Source organism: Nilaparvata lugens, chromosome 5, assembly GCF_014356525.2.
Source record: "Nilaparvata lugens isolate BPH chromosome 5, ASM1435652v1, whole genome shotgun sequence".
Lineage (NCBI taxonomy): Eukaryota > Metazoa > Arthropoda > Insecta > Hemiptera > Delphacidae > Nilaparvata > Nilaparvata lugens.
In genome coordinates this window covers 55,080,318-55,092,398 of record NC_052508.1, presented here as the reverse complement: position 1 = coordinate 55,092,398, position 12,081 = coordinate 55,080,318, and the positions used below count along the sequence as shown (strand labels likewise).

General features: G+C 33.7%; 1 protein-coding gene across 2 annotated transcripts in view; it reads left to right on the top strand.

Annotated features, from left to right (window-relative positions):
• LOC111043425 (CYFIP-related Rac1 interactor B) overlaps positions 1 to 11,411 on the top strand; it is a 28,034-nt gene extending 16,623 nt beyond the window's left edge. For both annotated transcript variants that reach the window (XM_039428803.1, XM_039428802.1), the window contains exons 4-8: positions 1,606 to 1,742; positions 3,004 to 3,207; positions 4,041 to 4,120; positions 8,228 to 8,425; positions 11,305 to 11,411. In XM_039428803.1, coding sequence (XP_039284737.1) covers positions 1,606 to 1,742; positions 3,004 to 3,207; positions 4,041 to 4,120; positions 8,228 to 8,425; positions 11,305 to 11,371 — 686 coding nt within the window. In that variant the 3' untranslated portion in view covers positions 11,372 to 11,411. The remainder of the gene's footprint in view (positions 1 to 1,605; positions 1,743 to 3,003; positions 3,208 to 4,040; positions 4,121 to 8,227; positions 8,426 to 11,304) is intronic.
• Positions 11,412 to 12,081: the final 670 nt, after the last annotated feature.

The window sequence follows — 12,081 nt, the reverse complement described above, 5'->3', positions numbered from 1 at the left end:
CAGTTGATTCAAAATAACTGACCCCGCTTGTTCCAACCCATGAAGCCCTAAAATAATGTATTATAGTGTTTTTAAAACTGAATAGTGCTAGTTGGTTCTTGCTTGTATTAACTCAATGTACGTACTGTATTGTTTTTATTGCGTTGTTTGTATTACATGCTCCGAGAAAATGAAAAGTCCTAATCGAGCAGTAAAAACCACCTTTTTCAAACTTCTCAGTGTTTATAACATGCAATTAGTAAGTCTAATGTTTGGGTCATATTTGTATTTAATTCAGGGAAATAAAAAATGCTATATGGTTTTCTTTTGTATTGTTTCTATTTCAATTTTCGTATTGCATGCTTCGGGGAAATGAAAAATCCTAATCGAGTATTAAAAGCAATTGTTCTCAAACTTTCCAGTGTTTATAAAATTCAATAAGTTTACTATTCGGGTCTTATTTGTATTTAATTCAGGGAAATGAAAAATCGAATCGTATCAAACTTGATTCTGTAGCTGGTGTGGTGTGTTGAATCGGTTAGCCACATCCTGTACTATTGACGCAAACGTTGCAATTGTAGGATGATTACGCTAACCTATATCATTATTGATAACGTCTTGCGTTATATAAACATGTTGGAAAAATCCACCTCTTAATATAATTATCTAATTATCGATTCATTTTCCACTTATAGAGAAATCTATTCCAGTTAAAAATAACTCAAATACCATAGAATAAAACTGCCTGGAATTTAAGAAATCAAGAATAGAATAGAATTGTTTTGATCAACAAACATATATAATGTGGATCCGTGTAAAAATCACGGATCTTGTGAAGTAGGTTAAATTCAAAGGAAAGTGATAGACATTTTTCAAAATGAAATAACTCAGAAAGTGTGTCAAGTTAATAAAGAATACCTTGAACAATATATCTTGAAATCTTTTATAGGCTACATGTATTTGTTACAAATTCTGCAAAACTAATTGTTACTTAATTCTGAAATGACTCATTTCAAAGATTTCCATCTTCAAGTGCTCACATTTCAAAAAAGGAGGATGATGGTGAAACGTATTCCTCTAGAAATTTATTCCACTTTTAAAACTTGACAGTATCCAAATCGGAAAACGTCCATACAATGTCACCAATAAAGATTTATTATAAGCCTGGTGAACAAACACAATGTTGGAGACATGAAATGAATATTGCAATATTTATCGACTTGAAAATTCTGGGTACCTGTAGAAAATATTTACAGAACATACATATCTTAATTTAGTTATTTTTAGTTTTACCTATTTCGGATTATGTGTAACCTTATCCAAATTTGGGAGAAGAATAGCACAAAGTTACCTTATTTTTTCTCTCCCTACTATTTTGATGATGTACTTATTGAATCAATTAAGTTACAATAAAATCACCCATTTCTGTAGGTGTGCACAAGTGCATTTTTATATACTTTCATCTGGCGGTAACCGAGAATAATTATTGAAAAGTGCCTCTTTCTCTTTGAATGCCTCACAATTATTTGATGTTTTCAATGATAATTTCAATCCTAGATCAATGTTTATAAAAAACTTGAAAATTTATGAGATTAGGTATTAATGTGATTTGTTTTGTTTTTGCAGAAGCCATAGTTCCAAAGATTTTGGGTGAACTGTGCTCTGGGGCCATGACACCAACACAACATCTAGAAACGCAGCAAGCTCTAGTCAAACAATTTGCTGAAATTCTGGAATTCGTTCTCAAGTTCGATGAATACAAGGTGACTATTTCCTTCGTGGTCAAGTGGTAGGGTGGACATTACTGTCCATACTTCGCCACGTCAACAAATTAAAGTCATTTTTTTCTCTATGGGTGATAGAGGATAGAGGAGATTTGAGACAGAGGGGCTTGGAGGAATGTTATGGAGGGGGCCAAAGCTCACACTGGGCTGTAGAGATACAAAAATCCTTCTTTATATGAAGGGCAAGTAACGGTGTCTTACTACAGATTTATTTAAATTGAGGTAGACGAATAAGAAGTGATTTTAATTGTTGTCACTTGAACGTTTAACAACATACCAGCTTAACTACTTATCTGATCTTAATGATTAGATATTGCCTTAACTGCTAAACCAACTACTTCATCAGCAACCAAATAATAGTTTTGCAAAAAAATTATATGACAATAATTGCTGCTACTGTATTATACCACATCGATTGTCATGTGAAGCAGTTCCAAACTTTTTCCATGTTATGCGATGATAAAATATGAAATACCAATTAAAATTCTGATGCAGTTAACTATGAAACAACGAATAATTGTGACATGAAAGTTATACTGCCAGTAAACAGGTTCATAGTAGCAGAACTAGCCGTACACTTTTTATGTCTGTCAAACATAAAGTTTTTGTTTGATGCTTTTCCCAAACAGCATTTCTTGGCTAATTTTTAATTTTTGTCAACGTTATTAGACAGAAGTCCATAAACTGTCTAGTAACTTTGATCTTTAGTCACTATTGCTAGAGCATATTTATCTCTGCTATTGCTAAACCTTTGGTAATCATGCATCTACCAGCTAGCTTCAAGTCTTTGGTCATGGACTATGAAATACAATATAGATAATATTTTATTACTTTGAACATTCAAATTACATAAGATTACTACTGAAGTTCTCATTTTAAAATATATTCTTATCGACATTTCATTTTCAGAGTTATGGAACTATGTAGATTCTAAGCTACAGAAGTATTTCAAATATTTCTCACCAAACAATGTTTATGTACAATCTGTACAATATTGTAGCTTAGTACCTATAATATGGAAATATGGACTTCTTTATCGTCTGAAACTCATTTATTCATTAATATAATTACAAATCAATATATAAATATGACTGGGCGAGAGCAACAGGCCTAGCCCAAAACTGCTTTACTCCCAAATTGGCAATTAGCCTGTTTTTTCTTTGCTGAATAGTGTATCTGTCTGCTCCATCCAATAAATAAATGAAATTTTTGAATAAAGGAAATCGTGTTTTGTTGTCAGATGAAAACGCCGGCGATCCAGAACGACTTCAGCTACTACCGGAGAACGGTGAACCGGATGCGGATGTGCCGCGACCAGGAGGACAGCATGCCCAGTGCGCCGGACGTCTCAGTCGAGGTGGCCAATCGCATGTCTCTGTTCTACGCACACGCCACGCCCATGCTCAAAGTGCTCAGCGAGGCCACGTCCAGATTCGTTCAGGAGGTTCGTGTCTTCTCATTGATTTCCACGGGTTTTTCAGATTAGTGCCTATATTGTGTACAGACTTACTTCTCACTTGGGATGGACATGAGCAGCGGAGAAAGCATACAGCGGGAGGGATACAGAGGCGCGATGTTGCCGTTTTGAAGCGGCCAGCTTTCTCCAACTTCTAGTGACTGTTCATGTGCTCATGCTACTCATGCGAAGTTTCCTGTCTGAAAGCAGTCAGACGACTGACAAATTGGCAACTGCGCTTCTACCTATGACTATTAATCAGGAAAAAATGTTTTCCTGAGAAACACAAATAGAAAATCTTTTAAAAATATCACCAGCAGAATGTTTCATTTTAGCCTTTGCACAGCCTTAAGATCACTTTTCGGTAGCTGGGAACCTACCTTGAACATCTGATCTATCAGTTTCATATTTTACTTCCGTTACCTTAATGCAAATAGAATGCATTGTATCCTATTATCTGTATGAAGAAAGCCGACGGATTATTGTTTTCTGAAACATTTTGAATTGAAATTGAATTTGGATTGTAGGTAATGCACAAAAATGAATGTGACAGTAGATGGAAGCACTGTCAATAAGAGTAGGCTATTGTTAGTTAATGACGTTGTACAGGATATGCTATGCTACAAGATGATCGTCTAATAAATATGAATGCAAATTGCAACTACGAAATTCTCTAAATCCACTTGGGACTATACTCTTATACTATACCTTCACACGTTCCTTCTTTGGAAGGATAAAATCAATAAAATACATACAAGTATATTAAGAAAGAAACTTATTTCTTCAAATATTTTATTTAATTTGTCTACTTCTTGTTTCAGAAAACTGAAATACCAATTGAAAATACAACAGAGACACTGAGTACGATGGCAAAAGTTTGTTTACGTATGTTGGAGAGTCCGTAAGTATAATTTATCACAATAATTAAGAGAAACAATAATAAATTAATGTATTGTTTTTTCTTCAACGAATGATCGTATCTCATTTGGAATTTGCCTTCTATTCTCATCACGTTCCCGTTCATAAGAAATATTCCAAGTCTGTGGTTGAAATGATATTCTATCAAGCTAGCTATCACTTCAATCAATTGAATTACTTCAGCAATCTATTTTATTACTTCAGCAATCAGATTTATGATGGGCTCTTTCATTACAAGTAACCAAAATTTAATTTATATGCACCTGGATTGTTCTGTATTCTTCAATGATCTGATCAATCTCAAGACCTACAGATTAATTTTCTATTTTATCTCAAGATCTACATAGTAATTTTATATTTTTGGTAAATTTTCTCTAGAATCTGATTGATTTAATATTAATAATAGTAGACACTCTTGAACAATTCTGGAAACCTGGGAATAAAAATACCCATAATATTATATTACCTCTATCATTAGTCGAATGTTCGGTTATGAATCAGCCTTTGATCCTTTGATCAGCCTATCATTCTTCTTGTTTCTTTTACATTATGCTATATTGCTATTATTTATTGGAATTATTAAATATTGCTGGCCAGATTAGCCGGGACGACTAAGGCGTTGTACTCTTCAGTCTAGGCTACCTGGTCGTGGGTTTGAATCTCGCCGGTATGCATGGACTTTTGATCATCTCATCAATCTTCCAAGCACTCACTCCCTTACCCACGCACAAGCAAAAATCTCATATGGGCATCATCCGCAATAAGAAAATAACCATGGAATTCTTCTTCATAAAGCTTGCTAAAAAATAACTTATAAATAGGCTTCCTGTTCAGTGCCTGACAATCGCCTTAGTTGCATACTTCACTTGTTGGCCCAGTCGCTGGCCCAGCCTGCAATGTGACCAGTGACCAATCAAGGCCAGCGGTAGCCAACGTTGGCGAACCACCCATCCACACACTGGCGCTGGTCGTCATTGGCCTTCATTGGGCCAATATGTGGATGCGGCATTATAGAGATGCACTCATGTTATCCAAATGGAATTACTTCTAGTTCTTAGTTATAATTTTATTTCCTAGGGAGAACAATGAGTAACTATAGTATTCTGTCTGAGAGAGTAGAGTGGTTTAAATTCAAGTTCTAGACTTGAGCAAACACAATTCAGTTATTGTTTTGGAATAGATAAAAAGCCAAATAGATGTGATGGAATACCTAAATTATTTGGATTAGTCCATCTAAATTCATAATTTATAGTTTGCAAGTTCATTTTGGAATAAAATTGTATTATGCGTGAAAAACTAACCTTATTTTACGACTGACATAACCTGAAAATGTTCAAGAAAAATAATACAAGGATTGCCTTGGAATTTATATTCCAATCTGAATGTTATTAATCAATGTCATATTCAACATATTAATAATAATATAACAAAAATTATTATTATTATTATTATTATTATTATTATTATTATTATTAAATTATTATTATTCCAGTTTTTTTTTCAAAACAAATACGTTTTCAAACTCAATAGCCTAATGAAATTTTTATTCCAAAATCACTGGTTAGGATCAATGATCAATAATAGCATAACGTGAAATGAAATGTTTATTCATTCACCTTTCAAAAAGGTTCTGCTTTGAATAGGCCTACTATTTTTACAAAATAGTTTGGAGGGCATGCTCATTTGAATTATTCCGCTGCAAACAGCTGTTTCCGTTTTGCTATAATGCCAACAATAAAACAGCAAACTATTATGAATTTCCCTCATGTTTACTGCGTTAAAGTCCTGGACTTGAATAAGTCGAGAACTTGATAAACCCCGGAGTTTAGAAGATGAAATCTTGACTCAGAAAGTCAATTTAGACCCGAGCGCTTATTTTATTCCAGAACTTATAGATCCCGAGTTCGGAAACCGGTCCTTAAGGTTTTCCTCATTTTGGACTCTGTCATCACCTTAATTTGGGAGAAAATTAGGCACAAGGATCGCCTTACTATTTTATCTACCAATGTTATTTACAGTGTAATTTGTAAACATACATAAAGAAAGAAGGTCCAATAGGTGGTATATCAGTTATTATCATATTAGTTAGTATTTGAATTGAAGGTACTTAGATTCATAGGATATTTAGATAGGTACTTGGATCCCAGTGTCATCTATGTCCAAGTCGACATTTGGTCGCACCTACAAAAAGCTTCCAGGTGTATCTTTCCTGGACATTTCCTTCGGTAGCTCCAAGTCTCTCTATATCTCAGTTAACTTCTTGCCACCATCTTTGTCTGTATCTTCCATGAGGTCGCTTTCTTGGGGGGGCTGGGTGATAAAACTTCATCAAGTTTGGACTCCTCTCTTCTCTGTACATGCCCAACCCATAAAATTCTTTCAAATTTTACTTTACTCATAATGTTTGGAGTATTATAGAGGTACCTGATGTCTACGTTATGTATTCTTCTCCTTTATCCTTGTACGTATGTGGGCCCATATATTATCTTGCACAATACCTTTGACCACCTCCTTAGCACTAGCGTGAAGGGGTGGGGACTTTTGGAATGTTGAACTCCTTACTACCCTTAACAGAGCTGCGGAGTCAAAAATTGTCTTCCAAACATGGCCCTCTGTAACCCTTCGTTGACTGGATCACAAGAAGAATATGGGGCAAGAGGTTGTATTGTTTTCCATTGAAAATCAACCGTTGACTGATCTTATTAATAGATTGACTTCTTTATTTGTTGACTTGGCGAAGTTTGGTCAATAATGTTCACTCTACCACTTAGCCATGTCGTTTGGAAAAAATACAATACAAAATATACAGAGATTGTTTTAATTTTCGGAACAAAATATTTCAAATTGATATTTATTTCACAGTTTCGAGTAGGCTACTAAGTAGAAGGAATTCTGTTATCAATTCGGATCTTAATCTTTCTAAATTCAAAATTAATTGTTTCAAGTGTTTGTGTTTTGTTTCAATGTGGAAATTAGTGAAGAATTGGAAAGTCGCACATAACCTTTATTTGGACAATTTATTTTATGAAATTGAAAATAAGTTTTGGACCGTAGTCTGTTTCTTTGTCCTTAAGGTGATTGTAAATGATAAATAATAAAAAATAGAATCAAGAAATGACAATAAAATGTAATAAATATGAGATTCAATATTGAATAATAAAAGTATTAAAGTATTGAAAAGAAGTTTTGGACTGTAGTCTGTTTCTTTGTCCTTAAGGTGATTGTAAATGATAAATAAATAAATAATAAAAAATAGAATCAAGAAATGACAAAAAAATGTAATAAATATGAGATTTAATATTGAATAATAAAAGTACAGTATTAAAGTAAGTGTTTTTCAATAAACTCAATCACTCCACTGCTGAAAGAAAAAGCAAAAATAAATTGAAACAAATGAATAGACAAGCTACTGAAGAATTTTAATACAGTGAGAATTGGAATCAAAGATGAATTTGTTGATTTCATGTATAGTGAATGTGGATATGAGGAAAAAAAATGTGTGTAGGCCTGATAGTATTCAATACATGGGAAAGAGAATAAACAAAAGTGGGGGAAAACAGATACAAATAAGAAGATTTTAAATAGAAAAAGTTTTGAAAAGAGAGAGGATAATATAAGTAATTACTTAATCAATACATATATTTGAGAATTGAAATAGATACAGAATTGCAATCCAATACATTTTGCAGAATAAAATGTTTTATAGACAAGGAAAGAAAAGCTGCAAAGCAATTTATGTCAAGCAGTTATATGGAAGAGGTTACATGTGAACTGGGCTTATCTGTAAGCTAGTCTATCCAAAAGCAAATTATAGAAAAATCTTTCTTGAATTCAGGGAGTGTTGTATGAATCTTAATTGATTAATTTGCATCAGCGTTCGAGTTTCACCATGTCTCTGCGCAGGACTATTTTCAAATATTATCTTAAATTTAGTATTTCAAATACTGCTAACAGTATTTATTTTTATACTGATCATAGTATTTTCAAATTACTATTAGCTCTTTCTCTTCCTTCTTTGCTATTCTTCTCCAAGTTTCAAACCCATTTAAATTATGAAATATTTTAACAGTAGAATTATTGTTGTTTTCAGAAGCCTAATAGCTCAGTTCCAGAGAGAAGAGACGCAACTGTTTGTGCTGCGCGTGATGGTAGGTCTGGTGATTCTGTACGACCACGTCCACCCTCACGGCGCCTTCGTCAAGGCGTCTAATGTCGACGTCAAGGGATGCGTCAAACTACTCAAAGATCAGCCTGCTGTACGTTCTGAAGGGCTTCTCAATGCTCTAAGGTACACTCACATTTTAAACATTTTTAATACCATTTTACAGCTGTAAACAAGGATATCATAAACCAGACTCTTTTTTTAGTACCATGTTACTGCTGTAAACAAGGATATTATGAGTCGAACTCTTTTTTAATACAATGTTACAACTGTAAACAAGAATATTAGGAGTCGAACTCTTTTTAATACCATGCTACAACTGAAAACAAGAATATTAGGAGTCGAACTCTTTTTTAATACCATGTTACAACTGTAAACAAGAATATTAGGAGTCGAACTCTTTTTTAATACCATGTAACAACTGTAAACAAGAATATTATGAGTCGAACTCTTTTTTAATACCATGTAACAACTGTAAACAAGAATATTAGGAGTCGAACTCTTTTTATACCATGTTACAACTGTAAACAAGAATATTATGAGTCGAACTCTTTTTCAATACCATGTAACAACTGTAAACAAGAATATTATGAGTCGAACTCTTTTTTAATACCATGTAACAACTGTAAACAAGTATAGTGTCTACAAAAACGAATGACCCGATTTTAAATAGCTATATCTATTAGGAAGAAGGGCTTAACACTATAGTGAGGTCCACGTTATTATGGCAGTGTAGAAAGATAGGAGAAAAGGGTTGCCAGATCTCAGCCTTGCCACCCAAACATCTGATGAATTTAACTGTTCATTATTGTTGAAAATAGTAAATCATATTTTATTTGTCAAGAAAATATATTTTTTAAAGATGTAATAATAAATTTTCATGATTGAGATGAAATATTTTGTCAATTAGTTGAATTTCTACATTGTTAAAAACGATGTGGCAACATCGCAAAGCGTGAAAGAGATAGCGTCATCTGCTTTGTTGAACGATAGACAAGGATAGCAACACCATTGCAAATAACACACTGCCATTATAACGTGTACCTCACTATAACAAATTGCATACTAAAAAATACTCACAAAATATACGAGTTTACGAAAATGCATCATAAATGTTCAATATGTCCTTCATTGGCTGCACGGCCGACATCTAGTCTGTAGCTTAATTCATCCCAAACTGAACGTAAGGTGTCTTCTGTCACTGAGTCTACAGACGCTGATATTCGGGTTTTCATTTCATTAATCCATGAGGTAAGGGAGGAACGTAAACATTGTTGTTCAACATATCCCCACAGGAAAAAATCGTATGGTGTTATGTGAGGGAACCTAGGAGGCCAAGAGTGTGAAGCTTGGTCTCGCGGTCCTATACGCCCTACCCAACGTTGAGGCAAGTTATTACATGTCGTCCGTGCAGCCAATGGAGGACATATTGAACATTTATGATGCATTTTTGTAAACTCCAATATTTTGTGAGTATTTTAGTATGCAATTTTTTAGTGTTAACCCCTTCTTTCTAATAAATATAGCTATTTAAAATCGGGTCATTCTTTTTTGTGCACACTGTATATTATAAGTCAACACTTTTTCAATAGCATGTTACAGCTGTAAACAAGGATACTAGAAGTGAATTTATCAAAATGTTTATAGGATGTTAGTTGCATCAAGGTCAAATAGAAACCAAGGTCAATCAAACCACATCTGATACAACAACTGAAATCAATTGCTATTTCTATTGTAACACATAATTATGTTTCTAAAGCAATTATAGCAAAATTATTGTACAAAGAAAACTGGAATTAAAAATCTTAATCTGCGTTTACACCAATGTTATTAACAAAATGTTAATCCTTATAGATTCTATTAGATTGAATGGAACTTGACAAACACATATGTTTATCATGTGTATGATAAGTTATGTTTAATCTAATAGAATCATAGAGAAACAATAGCGTAAGTAGATATCTCATGGTACAGGGGGTTTATGTCGCAACGTTTACTGTTATCTCAAGCCGATTACTGTCGATTATTGTCGAATTTTATTGTTTTGTTGGGGTGAGAATGTATGAACGGCACAATATGAGAGACTACCAGCGTCATAAAGCTTCACAGGAAAGAACTACGTGGACTATCAGTTCGAGATAGTAAAACTTGCGACATAAACGCCCTATACCATGGGATATCTACTTATGCTATTGTTTCTCTATGATAGAATCTATAAGGATTAAGTTATTAACAAAATGTTGGTGTAAACGCAGCTTTAGTACCCTTAAAAAAAAAACTTTTATTCCAACATTTTTCAACATATTAATGTTATTTTCAAGTATGTGAATCAGGATTTTTTATTTCAAGATACATAAGAGTAGCTTCACCAAAAAGTTGAAAGATAAAACTTTGTTCCAATATTGAATGAATAGAACACATTGGCTAAAATAATGAAAACCATCCTGAAATATTTTGTTTTTAATTCCATTTTAAACAATAATAAATACTTATCAATAAATATTAAACAATAATATATACTTATCACATTGAAATGAAGGTAATTTGATTTGATACTGAATGTAATGGTGGATTCCCACATATCAGTATTGGGCGGAGTGAGAATAGTCATATTAAAACTGGATGGAATTATTTTTTCTCTATACCGGTCACTGACTAATAATATCGAGTGACCTGGCTGGCTCAGGTCTGGTGTCTGAGTTTTTAGGTCGCACCTGATCAATTTCAGGGCCTCTGACATGACCTAACGACTGTTTTCAGGCATTAACTGACTCTATTGCTGATATGTAGGAATCCGCCTCAGTGCCTTGGAATCACGTTAAAAATTTGGATCCTCTTTTGAGAAATACGCTAAAGCTCTGTCTAATATTAAATTCATCACAGTTTCTGTCATCTGACGAATGAAAATTTTCCAAGTCATCGACAGTTGCTTATAAAGTATACTTCATAGTAATTGTATGTTATTAATTAATTTATCTGATTATGTATGTGTGATTATATTGCAGGTACACGACCAAACATCTAAACGAGGATGCGACTCCGAAGCACATCAAGAATCTACTTGCAGCGTGATCCTGCTTGGGTGAGCTTGGAGTCATTAGAGCGTTGCGGCAAAAAGCTGAACACTGCCATCTCATGAAAGCCTTGTTCAGTCTTTTTTATTGATTTGCGAACTACGTCCATTCCGACTAGTTTGAAACTGTTAATTGCTGTGCTTCTCAACAACAACAACACATTGCTCCACATTGTCTGGAGTGATTGTGCTCTCACATACAATGTGTTCAATTCTATTTATTTAGAACAAATTTTCTACCGTGTTCCACTTAGTTGTTATCATTTTTATATAGTAGATTTAGTGTAAACTTCAGGTTATTCCTGGTGTTTTATTTTGATTTTAACTAGATGTATGACAAGAATGTTAGTGTGAATGTGTGATCTGTGAGGATTTGAGAAGGTGCTGAGATGGAAGGAAGGTGCTATAGAAGAGATTGAGATCAGTTGCTTCTAAATGTTGAGATTTCAGGCATCACCACGGCTGAATTTTTTCCGCTTACAAGGATTTCTCTTCTTGTTTGACATAATACATTTCCTCAGTTCATAAAATGAGACTGTAAATATGTGTATACATCAATTCGAATAATGGATCATAATCTGTTAGGTTATCTAATAATGTTTCTAGAATTGATTTTTAATCATCAACATTTATTTTGCAAGGGAGGAAGAGGGTACCCCTGATTTCACTCCCCTAGGTTTAACCTAGCTCCGCAGTGCAGGCTGGTTGC